The following is a 20,324-nucleotide window of genomic DNA, read 5'->3' as shown; positions in this document are numbered from 1 at the left end:
ACATGACAGCATCACAAAATCATTGTTTTTTTAAAAAAAATATTACAACTCTGTGCGAGTTTTGATTTGCTATGAAAAAAAAATACTATTGGCTGATACTAATTTGATGTGAGAGAATGACTGATACTAATTTGAGAGAAAAACAGTACTACCAGCGTACCAGCAGCAGCCCGGCCGACCAGGGGATTTCGGCCGCCCAGCCGCAGACGATCCGGGAGACGGCCCCACCGGGCAACGGCGCCGGTGGTGCGGTGGGCGAAGTGGTTACACCCACGCGACGCCAGCCCACACCAACCCAGCAGCGGCAGACACCACTTCCGGCCCGCTCCAACCGGGCGACGGCGAGCGAGGCGTGAGGAGGAGGAGGAGCACCCACCACCGCGGGCGGGTGCGGGTGCGAGTGCCACGCCCACCCACGCGGCCGGCCATGGCGATGTCGGCGCCGCCGCCGCCGCCGCCGCCGGCCTCGTCCTCCTCACCCCCGGCGTGGCTGGAGTGGGCGGCGGAGTACACCAAGGCCGCGCAGGCGGAGTCCCGCCCGCCGCCGGAGTGGGCGGCGCGGGTGGCGGCCGCCTCGGCCTCGGCCGCGGGGGAGAGCGGGGACGTCCCCTGGTCCGCGGGGCTCGCGGAGGTGCTGGCGCGGGCGCTGCTCTCCGGCGGCGGCGCGCCCGCCGCGTGGAAGTACGCCGAGGCCGCGCTCGCCGCGCGGCTCGCGTCCCCGGCGCTCCTCCTCGCGATCCTCTCCACCAGGTACGGTCCCGCCGCAGCGCTGGCGGCGGCTTGTGTCTCCGGTGGTGTGGTCCGTCCGTGGCGGGTGGTGGGATCGGGAATGGCGAATGCGCGTGCGGTCGGCGCTGAGCTGTCGGGAATCGCAAACGGATCACTTCCACCTCGAGTGCACGCGAGCATTTTTTTTTCCTCCCCTCCCCTTCCGAGTACAATACACGGTTTTACAAGGATGTTGGTGTGCTTGGCCCCAAAAATTCCAGGGGAAAATGTGCTGACAGTGTCAATGTACGTAATCGACAATGTAGATAGAACATAACAGTGGGGGAATGACTTTTTAAATACTACTATAGTCGGTTGGGTACTTGGCGCAGGCTATTCAAGTCTTCGCTGGAAAACCTCGTCCTGTTTTTTCTGAGAGAAGCAGAGTCTTGTAATAACCAACCCAGATAGCTTGACTTGTGTTTTGGAATTTGAAAAAGTAGTTGGATTACCAAGTGGCGAAACCCACTTAGCAGTAATTATTTCATCGGTCGCTATTGTTGTCGTGCAAACTGCAAAGTTTGTGGACCGTGTGGTATGATGGAGTCATGACTTTTCACAGTGTTGTTTTCATGGGCTTCATGTGTCCTTCTGTCGTGCAGGGTCATTCCTCAGCGGTTTTCCAGGCCAATGGAGTATAGACTCTATCTAGAGCTCTTGAAAAGACATGGGTTCAGCTTCCACTATCAGATGAAAGCGGCAAATTTCAGAAAGTGCGGTTTCCCTCCTGACTACTCCCTGTAGTTTCCTAACACGCTCCATGTACCAATCAGTAATTTCTAATGAGAATCTGAGTCACAAGTGCAGTGATCGGTATGATTTAACATTTGTTCATGACAACATTAAAAGTGAAGTTTCAGTTTAAGGTTCTTCTATTTGTATAGTGGATAAGTGGCTGTATCCACCGTTTCCACCTAAGGGCTCCAATTTTCCTCTGATGGGAAGTCTACTTGTCTTGCAGTAATGAATATAATTTATTCGTTGAACTTGTCAAGGCATAATTTATTCCAGAAGGTTTTCTGCAATTTTCCTTATATCTTTCTTTAGACCATTCCTGATATTCTTCTATTCCTATTACTTTTGTTATTGTTCATTGTTAAATAAAAGTTTAGTTTGTTTCTTGAAAATAAGATTGTATGTGCTTATATGTGTGTTTTTTTTTGGCATCATATGCTTGTGCCTTGCATGTTTCTCTAATCGTGCATTCGATCCCTCTAGCAATCTCCACTGCAATGGTAAATTTGTAGGGTTACATTTTCTGGAACAATAAGAGGCCCTTTCTAAAGCCTCTCTTATGTTTGCAGGATCATGGATTTAATAGATGGGAACCTTAGTCTTTCCAAGATATTTGGCATTTCAACATGTGAACCAGGGGTTTTTGTTGTGCATTTTGTTCTCTGTATTTTATGGCAGTTAGTTGATGTTGTTTTGGATGATGAGAGCCTGTTAGAGTTAACCCCAGAGAAGAAAGCTCAATGGCCAACCAGTCCTGAAGATGTGAGCACGTTTGAAGGAACTTTTACTGAACAAAGAACTGAGAAGATTGAGAAGTTACAGAAGATGAACACTGTGACAACTATGGAGCTCATTGAGCATCTTCTTCGTAATAAAGTAATTACTCGTATCCTATCATTGGCACGCGAAAACATGTATGGCTTTTCAACTTTCAGTACTCTTTTACTTAGTTGTTTCAGGTCTTTTTTCTTATCACATGGAAATGATGGATTCATCTATATGCAATAATTTGTCATTAGTAAATTGTTTCCAATAAATTTGTCACATAACTGTACTGCCTCTGTATTCCATAAGCCCATAGACCTCAAAAACTTTACTCAAGCTTATGAAAAATGCCTTGGTGTAAACCTGTTTGTGTGGGTTTCAGCTTTTGGGAGCTAAAAATAATTGCTCAAGATATGCTAGAACATATCAGAACCAATATATTTATGTACTGTTCTCTGTATTGTTTTTCCCTGTGACAGTGTAAACATTTGACTTGATATTCTAGAAGGACTCAGGGTTATGCCAACGGAAAACAAAAGGTTTACATTGGCTGCACTTCTGATATTTTTTTTATTTTACTTCTTAAAGAACCAAGAAAAGTTTTGATAGAAACTGTGGCAATGGGACTCAGCTTTCTGATGGTATGATGGAGCGATCGGTGTGAATGCTAACATTAACTACATACTTCAGTAGTTCACTAGAAGCTCATGACTGAAAGTCTGAAACATAGCAGTCATCTTGTGTTCATATAAATAAATGAAGTAAGGGTGAAAGGATAATCTCACTGAAGATGCCAATTGAATATACTTGCAGTTTTCTTTTCCCCCCCTTGTATGTGTAAAATCTTGCACTTTTAATTTAAATAACATTGTTGAAAATCTCAAATGTTTCAGGCAATCTCACTGGGGTGCATTTACGAACCGGTTGCATTTGCTTGCAACAAACTCATCTACCTTACAAAATTTAGCAATATCCTTGGAACCATTTCAGCAATTGATTCTAGGTGATTGCAATGTATATGGAGAAACTAAACATAATATGCGTAAAAGATTCCACCCAATAGTGGCTTCTAACCCTCTATCTTCACCAAATGGACGATGCCTTGGTGCTAGCTATTCTGCACTATGGATTCCCATCGATATGTATCTTGAGGATTGCCTTGATGGTTCAATCGCCGCAACAAATTCTATTGAGATTTTAAGTGGTAATTTCATCCATCAATAAAAATAAATTCCTTGGTTACCTTGAATGATGAATCCATTGTTTACTATTGCTTTGGACTGCTGCTAAATTGGTGGAAATTGCAGGTTTGGTCAAGGCTCTTCAATCAGTTAATAGATCGACTTGGCATGATGCTTTCTTGGCTCTTTGGATGGCTTCACTTCGCCTTGTACAAAGAGTGAGTCTTCAATCTTCACTATGATTTTTTAGATTTCAGACAACCTTACAGTCTTTCGAAACCTAATTTTGGTCTTTCGGAACAAGCAGGAAAGAGAACCGATTGAAGGTCCTGTACCTCACCTAGACACAAGACTATGCATGTTGTTGTCTATCACAACACTAGCAGTTGCCGACATTATTGATGAAGCAGATTCACTTTGCAATGAAACAGAACTCAACAGTCATACAAAAGAAAAATCGATTGGTAATCTACGGAATGAATTGATGCTAAGCTTACAGATACTTGGTGATTATGAAAGTTTGCTTGTTCCTCCTCCATGTGTTGTCTCCGCAGCCAACCATGCTGTTACCAAAGCTGCGATGTTCATTTCGGGAATCAGTATTAATAATGGCTACATGGAAAATGTCAATGGGATGAATTATTGTATGTGTCTTGAAACATTTATCTTTGAATTACATAAATATTTGACAATCTAGTTTAACATTATAGTTAAGGATGCAAGCTAATCTGAATATAAATTCTCTATATTTTGTCAGCTGGAAATATGCGACATTTGATTGTGGAGTCATGTATCTCAAGGAATTTATTGGACACATCAGCTTACTACTGGCCTGGTTATGTTAGTAATCATGCCAACTCCGTATCTCTTACACTCCCTAGCCAACTTGCTGGGTGGTCATCTTTCATGAAGGGTGCGCCATTGACTCAGTCACTGGTTAATATGTTGATATCAACTCCCGCTCCCAGGTGTGTACCTTTTCCCCCTTGAAAAGTTAGCCTTGCATAATTTGCCAAGCTTTGAAATTGGCAATTACCAGGGCCTCATGATTCACAAAAAGAAAAATATATTTGATCATAATCATCATGTACATGGCTATGTGCTTTTTTTTTGCTTCAAAAAGAAAAAAAACAAAATAAGCAGCCGCATTGTAGAAGAATGTATTAAAAAAATCACTAGAGCTGAGCTATTAATATCCCTATATCGCAGTATCAGCATATTTGTTAATTGTCATACTTTGTTGTTGGTAATAAATCACTGAATGAAGCTCATAAACTTGATGGAAGCTTGGCAGAGGTCGAGAAGTTATTTGAAGTTGCTGTTAATGGGTCAGATGATGTTAACGTTTCTGCTGCCACTGTTTTATGTGGAGCCACTCTTTTACGTGGTTGGAATTTTCAGGTTAGTATATCCTAATTTTCAGATCCATAGTTTGACTACTCTATGTTAATCCTATCTTTGATTAATTTAAAAACAGTCATGTATTTATGTACATGGAAGCAGCATGCATTGCCTCCTTTTGTTTTCTTGGAGAACTAAATCTAACATCTTGCCATTTTGAGGTTATTAATATTTAATATTTAAACGTTGTGGTTTCCTGTCTTGTAGGAGCACACAGTTCGGTTAGTTGTTGAACTGCTTTCACCGTCTGATCCAATTGATTATTCTGGAAGAGAGAGCCAATTGATAAAGCTTGGACCAATGCTCAATGTTATTCTTTCAGGAATATCCGCTGTGGACTACGCTCCAATCTTCTCATTCCATGGCCTGGTATGGTTAGCATGTCCACATATCTTGACTTCTACTTAACAGTTTATATTTACATTTTGATTCTGAACTATTTCCTCCCCATATCACCAGATTCCAGAGCTGGCTGCTGCTCTTATGGCAATATGTGAAGTTTTTGGGAGTCTTTCTCCAAGTGTTTCCTGGACGCTGAGAACAGGAGAGGAGATATCTGCTCACACAGTCTTCTCAAATGCATTCATTCTTCTGTTGAGACTTTGGAAGTTTAACCATCCACCACTTGAGTATTGCGTAATGGGAGATGGTGCTCCAGTTGGCTCGCAGCTAACTCCTGAGTATCTTCTGCTATTGAGGAATTCCCAAGTTTTATCATCCAGCAGTTTGGCAAAAGAACGAAATGGACAAAGAAAATTACAAATTCCTACTTCACATCCATCATCTGAGCATCCTATTTTTATGGATTCGTTTCCAAAGTTGAAGTTATGGTATCGGCAACACCAAGCTTGTCTGGCCTCAACTCTTTCTGGACTTGCTCATGGGACACCTGTACGTAACAATGTGGACAGCCTTCTCAATCTGATGTTCAGAAAGGCTAATAAAGGAGGCACGTCTATAGGTTCTATATCCGGAAGTAGCAGCATAAGTAATTCTTCCGGTCCTGGTGGTGACGATCTACATCTTTGGCCTCAGTTGCCAGCTTGGGAGATACTGGAAGCTGTTCCGTTTGTGGTTGATGCTGCTCTTACTGCTTGTTCACATGGAAGATTATTCCCACGTGAACTAGCTACAGGTTGGTTGTGTTCAGTTTAACACAATTTCAGAAACTAGTGCTACTTTTATTTGAGAATCACAAGAGTAACAAAGAATACTAAACCACCATTCTCATCAGGGTGCTTGACCATGTCTTTTCATTTTTCAGGCCTGAAGGATCTGGCTGATTTCCTGCCTGCATCTCTTGCTACAATAGTAAGCTACTTTTCAGCCGAGGTAACTCGGGGTGTCTGGAAGCCAGCATCCATGAACGGATCAGATTGGCCTAGCCCTTCCGTGAACCTATCCATGGTTGAAGAGCACATCAAGAAAATTGTAGCTGCTACCGGTGTTGATGTTCCCAGGCTAGTTACAGGTGCTCATCCTGTTACCATTTCCTGCCATGAGTTTTGCTACAGCCAACATGCCAATTTTCTTGCAGAATCCAACTCTGATATGTTGCAGGAGGAAGTTCTTCGGGTACGCTTCCATTGCCATTGGCTGCTTTCGTGAGCCTCACAATCACATACAAGCTTGACAAGGCATCAGAGCGTTTCCTTAACCTTGCTGGCCCAGCTCTAGAGAACCTCGCTGCAAGCTGCCCATGGCCAAGCATGGCGATTGTTGCAGCACTGTGGACCCAGAAGGTGAAGCGGTGGAGCGATTTCCTAGTGTTTTCAGCTTCGCGCACGGTGTTCCACCACAACAACGACGCAGTCGTCCAGCTCCTCCGAAGCTGCTTCGCTGCTACCCTTGGCATGTCATCCACATCAGTCTGCAGCTGTGGAGGTGTCGCTAGTCTTCTGGGCCACGGGTACTGCCCTGGCGGTTTCTCACCAGTTGCGCCAGGAATCCTGTACCTTCGGATATTCCGGTGCATCAAGGACTGCTCCATACTTGCAGAAGACATACTCTCCCTTCTGATGCTCTCAGTGAAGGATATCGCCGAAACAACCGTACCCAGACAACGTTCAGACAAACTAAAGAAGACCAAGTATGGGATGAGGCATGGTCAGGTATCTCTTTCCGCTGCAATGACGCAGGTGAAGGTGGCGGCATCTCTGGGCGCAACGCTCATCTGGCTGTCCGGTGGCACAGCCCTGGTCCAGTCCCTGATTCAGGAGATGCTCCCCTCGTGGTTCCTGACCGTGCAGGACCTGGATCAGGGCGGGACCAGCGGAGGCATAGTGTACAAGCTGGGCGGCCATGCGCTGGCCTACCTTGCGGTGTCCTCGGGCATGTTCGCCTGGGGCATTGACCCGACTCCAGTGTCCCGGCGCCGTGAGAGGGTCACAAGGTCGCACCTGGAGTTCCTGGCGAGCGCCCTGGATGGCAAGATCTCGCTAGGCTGCGGCCCCTCACTGTGGCGCGCCTATGTTGCCGGGTTCTTGGGCCTGGTGGTGGAGTGCACCCCGTGCTGGGTGCAGGAGGTTGAACTGAGGGTGCTCAAGCGGCTGAGCAGTGGGCTGCGGCAGTGGGGCGAGGACGAGCTCGCGGTGGCGCTCCTCCGCCGCGCTGGGCCTGAGGCCATGGGCACCGCTGCCGAGCTGATCCTGAGCAGTGAGTGGTGAAGCCGATGCGCGTGCATGGCTGGCATTGTTCGTCGGCCCGTCGCTGATGCTGCCGTCTGTACATAGTCTGCCTATGTGTATGTGTCATGGCGTGTGTTGGATTGATTTTGTCGTTAAATTGTTAGACGCTTTGATCTCGCTAATACTAGCCAATCTAACCGCCACTTATCTGTTTTTGAGTCAATCACCATCCAACAGAAAGCATTAGAAAAAACAAAATAAAACGTTTTAGAACTTTTCTCTTGGTGGGTCTAATTTCAAGTTCTTGAGAAAGAAACTAAAAAAAATAGAGAGTAAAATACACTGGTAGTTCCATAAACTTGTGAGGGTACGTCAGTATGTCGCTTAGGTTTAACAATTTTGAAAGTGCATTTCTGTAACATCCCGTATTTTCACGGAATGTTATATAGTGCAAAAATGTGAAATTTCAAAAACTTTTTGTGTGCATGTGTAATTAGGTAGAAATAATGTAAGGTTGATCTCTTCTTCCATCTCGAATTCCTAGTAAATTAAAAGCAAAACAAATATAAGGATATAAATGTTAGTGTGCTATATTTGGAGTTGGAGTTTATTCGAATCTCCCTTGTTCAAAATTTGGTTTGAATGTTATTGATTGAATTGAGTGGAATTTAGTTTGAATTAAGCCATTCAAACTAAATTCATAAACTAACTAACCTCTAACAAGCCAGCCCAAGACCCACCTAAACCTACCTCAGCCCGGCCTGCCAGCCTTTCCCGCGCATGGCCCGAGCCGGCCCAAACCCGAAGGCCACCTTGGCCTGTGCACACCGCACCCGTAGCCCAACCCGCACAAATCCCGCCGGCCTGATCCGCCCGCTCGGCCTGCTCGCACCGCAGCCAGCCCAGCTTACCGTGCCCCTCATCCCCTCACCCGCTCGCTGCCGCTGACGAGCTGGACCCACGCCGCAGCTTTCCCCTCTCACCCCTGTTCTTCTCTCTCGCACGGGCGATGCCGCGCGGCCCCGCCTCCTCTGCTTTATCCCGTCGCCGCCTGCCTATCGGGGCGCTCGCGTCACCACCTGCTCCGCCTGTCCCCGCTCCACGACACGGGAGCGCAACCACCCGCGGCCGCGACTCCGTATGCGAGGAGGAGACGCCCCTGATGCGCGCCACGTAGCCCCGACCGCGAACCGCCATCCGCGGGGCAATCCTCGGCGTCCGTGCCGCCGTGAGGGCCAAGCCAAGCCCAAGCTTCCGCCTATAAGACACCAATCGGCCTCCCGTGAACCCTAGAGCCCTCGGGTGCTTTTCCTTTCCGCCGTCGGCACAGCAAGAAAGGGGAGAGGAGCCAAGAACAGAGGAGAGAGGGAAGGAGAAGAAGGAGAGGAGGGGCGCCAAGAGAGGCTCGCCGCCGCGAGGAGGAGCGTCACCGCCCGAACAAGACGCCGGCGCCGCACCTGATGGGGGGAAACCAGCGACATCGTCGATGACCCAGCGCCCCGATCGATTCCATCGCCGTTGCTGCGTGGCACTGCTCGGCCCCGACCCTTCACGGCCTCGCCTTGCCACAGCCTCGCGTCCGTCTTCTCCGAGCCACACAGTGAGCGCCGCCGCCCGCTCTCGCTGTCTCCTTGTGCTGCCGGCCATGGCCGATGAACCCTCTCCTAGCAAGCCCCTAGGCCACCCCGTCCCTTCGTTCTACTGCAGGGACCCATCGCCACCGCCATCGCCTTGACCCTCGCTGTCGTGTTCACCACGCCGGCCCGGGATGCCGGTGCCCTGCGTGCGCGTCGCGGCCGCGCTGCGAACCTGGAGCACCAGGGCTCCGCACGCGCGCGCACGCCACTTCCTTTTTCCCCACACACCGGCGCCACGCCACGGCTGTCGCCTCCCCGTTCTGAGTGCCCGACCTCCGCGCATGGGCACCCGGCCGTCGAACCCGAGCCTCACCATGGCCACGGTCGCGCGAACGTGTCGCGCCGCCATAAGCCTCGCCACCGCTCGCTTGCCCACCTTGTCGGCACCACCGCGGGCCTGGAACGCCGGTCCTCCCGCGCGCGTCTCGCCGCCCAGCCTCGTCACGTCCGTGACTAGTGCGACTGCCGCGCGGACATGCCGCGAGCCTATGCCCAGTCCTGCCCGAGCTCGCCCAACCCGGCCTCACGCACACCGCCCCGCCACCTTAACATCGCCCGCTACACCCTCAGCCATGCCTTGCACACACGCACACTTTGGCCACACCGGATCCGGCCCAGCCACACCCGATCCTGCTCCCGCTGACGGGCAGGTCCCGCTTGTCAATGGTGAGAGAGAAAACCGCCCTGCGGGCCCAGCCTGTAAGGGAGAGAGTGAGAGGGAGAAGATGGGCCATGGCCCGATCCAGCGAACTGAGCCGGCCAGACGAGCCGTGGACCAAGCCGGTCCGAGAAGCCGAGCCAAGCTTCTTGGGCCAACCCGAGCCGGCCTTTTCCTCTTTCAGCCCAGTAAACCAAGCCGCCACTCCCTTTTTCCTTTTTACCCAGCTGACATGCGGGTCCCACGCGTCAGCCTCAGGGTGAGGCTGACAGGTGGGACCACTGACATGTGGACCACGCTGACCTGGACGTTGACTGTTGACTGGTCAATGTTGACCAGTCAACGCTGACGTCAGCTTTGACCCCGCTGACGTCAGCATGAACCGACCCTGCGCTGACGTCATGGTGATGTCAGCAGGACACATGGCATTCTCCCGTCCTGCCACGTGTCGGCCCTGTGTGTTTTCTTTTTTCGAAAATCATTTGTTAATTTCAGAAATAGATTTAGGCTTCAAAAATTGATAATAAATTAACCGGAGCTCCGAAAATTATGAAACCAGTTTCATAATTTTTCTAAAATCATGATCTACCCGTTAGAGTAGGTTTTGGTGTGATTTGGATCTTATTTGGATACTTTTGTGTACTTTTGCACTTTGGCCCCCTTAGTAATTCGTATTTACGAATAGGCCCTTAGCGAGGAGGAGCTGATCGACGCCCCGGACGCCCAGAGGACCCAGGAGGACGTACCGGACTACGAGAAGACTCCGAAGACCTAGGACGACTACGAGAAGTCTCAGGTTCACGCCCATCTATGACTTGATTACCTATTAGGCATTGCTTGCTAGAACTGCTATCGCTTTATTACTGTTATGAGATGAACCTGCATAGCCAATTGTGTGCCCTTATTCATTGAACTCCTAATATAAACCATGTTTGAATGGTTGGTATGCTTGCATGTGTATGTGTGGGATTTCCTCGTGATATGATAGTCTTGGCGTGAATGGAGATCCACCATATCAGGAGTTGGTGATTAGGGCTTTTAGCAGGGGGCGAGCAAGTTGACTTTGCTGGGGGTGTGTGTTGGGCACACCCTGCGAGCACCTGTTGCGGGTGCATGTAGGTGTCGTTGGACACGGTTGGACCTTTGAGGTGTTTGTGGGCCATACCTGTATTGGGTGCCAGTCGCAGACCGCTGTGGCGGATATGCATGAGGACGGAGATGCTCGCCCCGGCATATAAGGAACCGGTTGGTGTAACTATGATTAGTGGGACTTTGTGAGCGTGCACACCACTTATCCACTATGCGGGTGGATCCGGTCCGAGGCTATTAAGCGTGGTGCCAAGCCTGTAGGCGGATGTAGTATCGGTGCAGGGGGAGTAGGTGTGGACCTGACATTCCCCGATTCGCGGGATTCAGGGGAATCCTATTCTAGATGGCTTCACAGTCCCAGGGCGACCTCTTGCGAGAGAACGCGCCCAAACCCGGAAAAGCAGGATGGTGCCATGGCTGCTAGTTCTTGTTCTTAGTAGACCGGTGTCTCGATGTCAGTCGGCTGGCCTCCGGCTGGCAGCGATTCGAGTGGGTACAGGTGTACAACCCCTGCAGGGTGAAAACTATACGTATAGCCGCGTACTCGGTCATGTACATTCCTACTCTTCTGTTACTTCCATTAGTTAGTGTGACTTGATACTTTTCTACCTCTCTCTAGTCTACTTTCCTGCTTGGATAGCAGCTGAGGTGCGAGGAGAGGGAGTTCTCGCACCGACTTGGTTATCAGGGACTTGGGTGAGTCTCGGAGGTGTGAGTTGACCGGGAGTCCGGGATGCTGGAATGGAGTCCGGGATGCCGGAACGGCCCGCGTCAGGTGACTTGGCAGATGCTATACTTTGTTGATGCTACGCATAGGAAACCATAGCCTTATCCGTTGACTATTTCTTATATCATAATGCATCCACTTAAAGCTTGCATACGGATGGTGACGTGAACCTATCCCGTCCTTGGGGATAGTTTGGTAGATGCAGGATCTGACTCGAAGATCGACGATGACTTTGAAGGATGGACTAAGGACGACTCGTGCTCCGCTCAAGTTTGCCTGTGGATGAAAGAAGATGTCAAGATGAAGGATACCCCAGAAGTCTAGCTACCGCTTCCGTTTTCTGGTTGTTCCCTTTTAGCCCAATGGGCTTGTACCAGATGTTTTCGTACCACAATCCACTGGTTTATGTAATAATTAAACTTTTGTTGTGTTTTATCGCGAAGTATGACTGTGATATGTAATTGAAATGAGTTCTGTATGTGATAGCTACTGATCCAGGGACTATCACGACGATACAGGGAGTCGGGTTGTCCGTTCAACAACCCGGTTCGTTTCAATTTCTTGGTTTATAAACTTTTTAAGTTGTTCACCGTAGGTCTATATGTATCCACATAACACTGATGTGGCACGTTACTGAGGATGCTAACGTGTATTATGATAAGAATTTATGCTTTTGCCCTTAGCTTCTCCACCATGCCATCTCTAGCCTCTGGTATTCTAGCAAGTCGCTTGTGGATCCCGCCACTTGCCGATTCTTTACTGCATGCAGTCCCTTACGTGAACCGCCTCTACAAATAATATTCTACATGAATCAAAAGAAAAGGTTATCCTATTGCCATCGGTAAAAATTCTATTATGAGGTGATAAGGAAGGTGAAACTGCATCTAGACCCCCTAACGGGTTTTGGTGGTTGAATGACAATACAATTAAAAAATTGATGAGTTTGATGAGTTTTGGATAGGTCTCATTGCAAATATGTATACCAAAATTAATATCTCAAATTGAAAAAGGGCCAGTAAATTGAAAAGGCAAAAGAGACAGTTGCAAGGGTTATTATTTGGTCTCAATGATGGCATGCTTGTATGAATGAGTAAAGATTGATAAAGCATTGATATTTTGATCAAGAAGGAAGAAATGTGATCGAGAGTTCAACATTTCAATAGAAGTGAAGATTTTTGATTGCTTGATCACAAAGTTGGTATATGGATTAAATTTGTTGAATAAATGGAATTCAATGAGTATATATTGTGATGCAAGGCTATGTGTGATTTAAGATGGCAGGATGGTTAAGGGTTAATAAGAACTTGGCTACGAGGTACTAAGCGAGGGAGAAGGACAAGTAAAGGGCTTGGCACCGATGAACCCATGCTAGGTGAAGAAACAAGCTAGTGCTAGAATTTATGGACCAATCAAGGACATGGATAGAGTTGCTAAGCATCAATCTTTGTTGAATCATATGGATTTAGGTTTCTTGAGGATGCAAGTTGAATATTGATTATATATGATGAGAAACCTCAAGTCAGTAGCTCAAGAAGGATAGTGCTCAAGAAAGAGATATGAAATGTTTGCAAACCCTCAAGTGTGATATTGAAGAAAAGCGGCATGGTGAAGATATTCAAGCTTATGATGATTTTATTTTATTTATTATTTGATTTTGAGTATAGGTAATGTCGTACTATCAAGAGGGATGTGACGTTGATAGCTCTGTTTATGTCTTGCTGCTCAAACCTAACCTTTCAAGTGCTAACAAGAGAGAAACACTTATCACAACACTTGCAATGGGTGGTATTGGACATTAATTTAAGTAAGAATGGGTAGTCTCTGAATAAGCTTTCCATAGAGTCCAAGAACATCAAACTTGGAGTCCGGAGTAAAAAGTTATGGACGTTTTAGTTGGACGATGTCTGGAATTTCCAACCTCCATCCAGAGGCGGGCTCAGATTAAAAGAGTGGGTATTCAAAAATGCAAAACCTACAAAAATTTAACTGGTTTAACACTATTATTTGGCAAGTATGCTCTTGATTACCATTGATTAGTAAAAATAATGGGTATTCAATGAATACCCATGAATACCCCCTAGGCCCGCCCCCGCCTCTAGTGGAAATTTCCGGTCCGGGCGATGGAAATTTCCGATGTGGGTGGAAATCTCCAACTTGAGGCGGATATTTCTGTAGGAATATGGGGTAGCAAAAACAAAAATTTTCTACTGCATAAACTAGGATTACTGCAGTTATAGATCACGGGATTACCACTAGACGCGGTTGCGGAACTTCTGTAGCATGTCGGTGTAGTGCAGATAGAAGCCGGCAGTGCAGTTGCGTGAACCTCCTCACGAACAGCTCGTCCTTGTGCAGCAAGCGCAGCACCTCCACGAAGTCCACACGTACGGAAAGAAGCTTCGCTCTCCGATTGCTAGATCTGCGAGAACGAACTAGAGCTTGATGCGCGGGAGAGATGGCGGCAGCCAGCCAAGGGGGCTAGGGTTGGGGGCGCCCCTCCCGCTTCCCCTTGCTTATATAGGCCTGGGGCGCCCCTCTAGGTGGGCCTTAATGGGCCCCACCTTGGGCGCGCCCTTCAAGTGGGCTGCTCCAAGTCCCCACCATGATTCTAACCCTATGGGCCTCTCTAGGCCCATTAGTGCATCAAAGCCCAGTCTAATTTGGATCTCATCCTCATTAGGCTTCTGGCCCTTAAGTGTGTGACCCTATGGGCTCACGCATGAATAGACATGGCCCAGTACTCCTACTAGCCAATAGTTGATAGCGGTCTCTAGTAAGACGTGTCAACTCCTATGCACGCGCAAATCATATATGTCGAGCCGTCACAATCTTATACATGCTATTCCTTTTGCCTCATGTTATTTGGTCTAGCTTGAAGCCGACCACTCTTTCTCGATCCTGTGATTCGGAATCCTTGGTTGACTCTTAACCCTAGCATGGCCATGCATTTCCTGATCCGAATCACTCGAGGGGCCTAGAGATATCTCTCTCTTGTAGAGAGGGTAAATTCCGTCTTGACCGACTATGTCTCACAACATGCTTCTTGACAGACCCGAAAACCACCTTTATAACTACCCAGTTACGGTGCAACGTTTGATGGCTCCTAAGTAAGTCGGTTCACATCTTGAGTACATACGACGATCTCAGGTCTTAGGACACAGCGTACATATTGTGTAATGAGAAGTCATCATCTCGTGTTGGGTCAGTTCAATCTCATGTCTCACATGAGCCCACATTATTAGTTTGATATCACCATGTCCATGACTTGTGAAACGTAGTCAATCAACTAATACATTTGCTAATCTAATATTCATGTGTGTCCTCACATGAACTCCGACTAGGAACACTTTAGAATATTCATACAAGTAAAGAGTTTCACAAATACTTCACATAAGCATTAATCAATGCAAGTTGTCATCCATGAATATTCAAGGAACACTTTATTAACCATAAATACAAGGAAATATGATTGCCTCTAGGGCATATTTCCAACAATTTCTGGTGCGTGCGACGGTAATTTCCGATCGGAGTGAAAATTTCCGACCTGAGCTGACTTTGGGCAAAACGGCTAGTTTTTGGGGGTCTTCTATATATAACCCCCACGATCCTTTCAATTGGGGTGGCTGAGTTCCTCTACGAAACACGCATATACACAGCCCTAATAAGCTCTCCCCTCTCTAGACTTGCAAGAGAATTGAGAAGAGTTGAGAGTGAGTGAGAGAGAGAGAGAGATTGAAATGGAAGATTGAGTGAAAGTGATTAAATCCATTTTTGAGCACCCGAGTTTAAGGCTGGATATCGAGCCGGCTTGTTAGTATAATGAGCTAGCTCAGCTCGGCTCATTATCGTCGCGAGCTAGAAGATAGGCTCGACTCGACTTGTTTGCCAGCTCGAGCTAGCTCATTAGCTCGCGAGCCAGCTCGAATTAACGTCAAGGCTAGGCATCACTGAGGCGAAGCGCAGGGCTGCCATCGTGGCGCAGAGCCACAGGCAGGCGGAGGGGGTGTCGTGTGGGGCGGCTGGTCGGGGCGCGAGGCAGGCGGAGGCGGCGGCTCGCAGGGCCGCCGGCCGCGGCGCGAAGGCATGCGCTGGCGGTCTATCGTCTGGCGGCCTCCTGCCAGCCTGGCCAGATGAGGAGTGCTGGAGGCGAGGACGGTGGGCAGCGGCAGGCGACAGGCAGAGTGTGGGGGTGACCGTGAGGTAAAGATGGGGAGGATCGTGGGATATGTAGAGCTGAACTGATAGAGTTAGGGTTTGGAGAGGATTTTATACCATCAGCTGGATTGGGCTGATATGGGCCGAATTAATTTTGGGCTCGAGTGCTGGCAGCCTTTGGCTCGTTTTGGCTCACGAGCGAGCTAGCTCGTAATCGAACCAAGCTAGAACATTGGCCGAGCCACTAATTAGTTGAGTCGAGTCGAGCTAGCGAGCCACGAGTTTTTCGTCTAGCCATACCCAAGTTCATAGCAAGAAATCATTGAAGCATTTGTTATAGATGCACCCAACGAAGACGTTGGAACTCTCAACGGAGGGATCTGAACTTCGGAAAACAAATCATTGTGTCTCCCTTCTTGGATTGCTTTTTCTTAAGTTCTTGCTCTACTTCATATATATTTTCCTGATCTATCTTGTGAGCTTTTGGTTGCAGGTGGTTGGTTAGAAAGCTTTTACACATCTCAAGTAACATCTTGCAACTTATATATTTGACTAGATGTGGATAGGTATACCTAGATCTAAATTTATCTTTGAGGCTGTCTGAAATTTCCGGAAATATTTGGTAACCACCGGAGATTTCTGACAGAAATTCCTAGTAGACTAATTTTGCTGCAAGTATTTGGGTAAAAATTTCAGAATCATCTGTTCAACCCCCACTCTAGGCGACATCATGGTCCTTAAGGTTCATGCACAAGAAATCGTGGGTTCGAAGCCTAGAAACTAGAAGCTTTTGCTATGTTCTGGTAGTCAAAAGGTAGAAGCCGAAATAAACAACATCGCTAATGAGCTGAAAAGCTAGTTAAGAGATGCTTTCTGGTTTTTGGTGTATTTAGAAGCTAAAAATTTATTATAAAGACAATAGAAAAAACCAACAGCCAAAAAAGAGGTTTTCAGCCAAAAGGCCAGAGATGGGTGGACCTCACTTCACCTACACAAAAGCAAGAGATGGGTGGATGCACACTTGCTACTCTCTAAACACTAATGATATCCTTAATCTTCACTTAAGGAAATTACAAATCACTTCTAGTGCTTCACTTGCTCTTGACCTCCAAATATGAGTATGAGTCTTTTCTAGTGGTAAAAGAGTTTATTTGGAGGAGTAAATATATAGATCCACTCTAAAGAACTAGTTGTTACCCTTCTATTATGCAAACACAATATTGACCGATTGTTCCAGTCAGTGCCTGGAGACACCAGGAAATCTATCAGCAAAATGTCTAATTACCTTTCTACAGAATATTGACCGATTGTTCCAGTCAGTGCCTGGAGACACCGATTGTTCCGACTGATGCAATCACTATCCTTCTACACTGGCACTGGACCTTGCTATCATTCCAGTGGCATTTTGCTGATGTCTAATGCATCACTGACTAATTCGTTCACAACACTACACACGAGCACCGGACCAATCTATCATTCCAGCAGCATACCTTCAAGTACTGACTACCTCAGTTAATGCAAATCAACTAAGCACTAGATCAATTGGTCATTCCTGTAGCATGCTACAGAACCCGGACCGAATGGGTCTATCAAAAACTTCGGTCACTTCTTAGTCTTGATAACTCGTCCAATTCAATTGTTTTAAGTTTCTAACTCTCTTCTAAGCTTCCCATGGCTTATTTGAGCTATATAGTAATAAAATTTAACAAATGTGCATCACACCTATACTCTAGGCTCATCTAGATCGAACTTATACCTTCCACCCTTTTGTAATACGAATAAAGAAAAAACAAAGTCCTATACTACTCCAAGTACCTCTCAACACCCAACAACACCTGAAACTAGCTTATCTTTAATCTTCTCATATTTCATTTTCACCATTAGAGAAAACAACAATGGTAGGGGCCAAGAAAACTATGAAAATCCATCATTGCACTTATTTAAAGATTGTAGCTAGAAAACACATTCTAGTCATAATGATCATATTATCATTAATTGACAAAACAAATTAGGAGCCTAAGCTAAAAATTCTTTAGCTATCTGACTTCCTATCTCATGATGGTCACATAGATTCATACTTATATAGCTTTTCTCATTGTTAGAAATATAGTCCTAGAACATGTTCTCATTTGGCACACCTTGATCATACATTCATGTACAAAATTTTGTAGGATGTTAATTATGGCCAATTCCAAATTTTGTACATTTATTGATTCTCTCTCTCTCTCTTATATATATATTGTATATTTATTGATTCTCTCTCTCTCTTATATATGTATACTCATGAATATTAATTAGATTAAAAATAAACATGCATATTTTTTTTGAAACTCCAATGAACTTTGCTAATATCCAAATTCAAGTCCTTTGTCACTTCTAAGCCATGCTACATTGAATTAAATCCCCTTCAGGTCTCTAATAATATCAAACCGAGCCAACCACCTAGGATAAAATCAAAAACCGATATACATCAAGACCCCAATGCAAGCATGTCAAATATCACACATGGAGAAAATAAGTTCAGAATTTTCTTTCCACTAATTGACCTCCAATTTTATCAGAACCACAAATATGGCACCTGAAATGACCATATTGCCCTCAAGTGCCACCTACTTAACGAGGTGTCACTTTCTCATATAAGCTAGTCATGCAACATAACACCTATTAAGCAAGATGTCACATTTCTTAACCATGAAGTTTTGCCATGGCACATCATGACACTAGGTGTCCAGTTCCCAAACCATCAAGACATGCAAATGCCACCTTACTATACTATGTGTCACTTCCTTAAACACCAAGCTAACCGCCATGACATATAACTGACCAATGTGTCATATCCTCTAGCTTTCCATGCTATCCATTAGCCAGATATGCATTTTTTTATATAGGAAAAGATTGCATTTTGCATCTATAAATAGAAGATGAAAGCCACCAAGCATAGTACCATTTTGTGTTGGGCTTCTCAAGGTGAGTTTTTCCTCACTTTCTCATATTCTATCTTTCTTGCTCATGATCATGGCTAAATGCAATTATGTTGATGCCATGAGAGATGGACATGGATGTCCATTATGGTCAAAAATAGAAGAGAGAATGCAAATCGAGTTGGAGTCGAGCTCCATGGCCTAGGCATGTCAGAGTGCTAGTGAGCCTTTGCTCGCCTTTGGCTCCGATTGCTGTGATCTGCAAAGGTTGTCTTGCCACTGCAAGAGCAACATCCGCCACATATCCACATTGACGGTAGTGGTGCTAAGTCATGCCTAATAGAAGGAGAAGGAGGTGCAAATTAAAAGTGAAGAAGAAGGATACCAACATAGAGATCATTGAGGTGGAGCCAGTGATGATGGTGTAAGCCATCAAAGCCATTGCCATGTCCACAATGTATGCGGTAGGGTTTGAGACTTCCACCCCAAATTGGCTACGAGGAGGGGGTTAAGGGGGTCACCAAAGTCGGGGAAGACAAGTTGTAGATGGTGGAGTGGTCAATCAAGCTCATAATGGTTGCCGGAGAAATAAATCTAGGGGTGACCCTAATGATTTGATTCGCCTTGGGTTGGTGAAGGCAAGTACGATGGCTAAGCGGGATCGATACAGGAGTTGGAGAGTAAGATACTTGTGGTGTGCCATCTACAAGGAGTTAGTTGAATAGGTAGCAGAGGCAAGAGAAGCATCAAGAGCGAGAGAGAGAGAGAGAGAGAGAGAGAGAGAGAGAGAGAGAGAGAGAGAGAGAGAGAGAGAGAGAGAGAGAGAGAGAGAGAGAGAGAGAGAGGAGTCGGGCTCAGTTAGGGTCGAGTTAGGCAAAGGAGGTGATGTGGTCAGGTTGGTACCACCTGGGCCATGATGGTCTTTTATTGAACTGGGCAGGTTGGCCAAACGTGTCTAAGTTGGGCCAAGGTTTGACCAAACATAGATTGGACTGGATTACATTGTTTGAGGAAATTCCCTATATAACACTGAATAAAAATCTGGTTCCTCATATGGCACTACAAAACTTTATCTTCCTTATCTGACACCTAGATTTAACTATTATTCCTTTGTTGACACTTTAGTTATATCAATTATGAACTTCAGTCAATTCAATCTCAATATGTCAGATATTTGGTATGCTGCTAAAAATACTCCTGATATATGGAAAACCTCTATTTTTCATTGAGTAATTATCTAACTAAAGTTGTTTTTGGAAAACATAATCTGCAGCTTTATATTATCCTTTGGATAATTCACTGAAAATTATTCAATTTAGCTGTTGCATGTTCTATATATTTCACCATACACAACAAGAACTTTTATACTAGATGCAGCCGCATGAAACTCACCACATATATCATTAGATAAGAGGAGGGGTAAAGATATCTTTTTGGTGGGATATACTGGCCAAACTAATGGAAGTGTCAAGAAAGAAACAAACTTATATGTCTGATGTCAAATAAAGAACATAAGTGTCGAGAAATGAATGAAAAATAAACACCGGTGTCAAAAATAAGGGATTAAAAAAATTAGTGTATATAGGGAACTGGATTTTTATCTGATGCTATATAGGGAATTTTCTCTTTAAATAAAGGCTAGACTAGGCTTGGGCTTAAA

General features: G+C 46.0%; 1 protein-coding gene and 1 long non-coding RNA gene across 2 annotated transcripts; both read left to right on the top strand.

The window, feature by feature from the left end:
• The first annotated feature begins 301 nt into the window (after window positions 1-301).
• On the top strand, window positions 302-7,674 carry LOC120667639 (mediator of RNA polymerase II transcription subunit 33A-like). The gene is made up of 12 exons (XM_039947677.1): window positions 302-750; window positions 1,371-1,481; window positions 2,073-2,417; window positions 3,162-3,472; window positions 3,576-3,667; window positions 3,757-4,093; window positions 4,207-4,417; window positions 4,736-4,850; window positions 5,058-5,219; window positions 5,310-5,985; window positions 6,115-6,321; window positions 6,411-7,674. Exons 1-12 carry the CDS (start codon window positions 428-430, stop codon window positions 7,514-7,516), a joined length of 3,996 nt encoding a protein of 1,331 aa, XP_039803611.1. The 5' UTR covers window positions 302-427; the 3' UTR covers window positions 7,517-7,674.
• A 1,743-nt stretch (window positions 7,675-9,417) lies between these two features.
• On the top strand, window positions 9,418-12,023 carry LOC120667632. The gene is made up of 2 exons (XR_005672203.1): window positions 9,418-10,568; window positions 11,780-12,023. It is a non-coding gene; the product is annotated as an uncharacterized LOC120667632 (long non-coding RNA).
• Window positions 12,024-20,324: the final 8,301 nt, after the last annotated feature.

Source organism: Panicum virgatum, chromosome 2K (genome assembly GCF_016808335.1).
Source record: "Panicum virgatum strain AP13 chromosome 2K, P.virgatum_v5, whole genome shotgun sequence".
Taxonomy (NCBI): domain Eukaryota; kingdom Viridiplantae; phylum Streptophyta; class Magnoliopsida; order Poales; family Poaceae; genus Panicum; species Panicum virgatum.
Note: the sequence above shows the minus strand (reverse complement) of the source record. Positions and strands in the feature narration are given on the sequence as shown.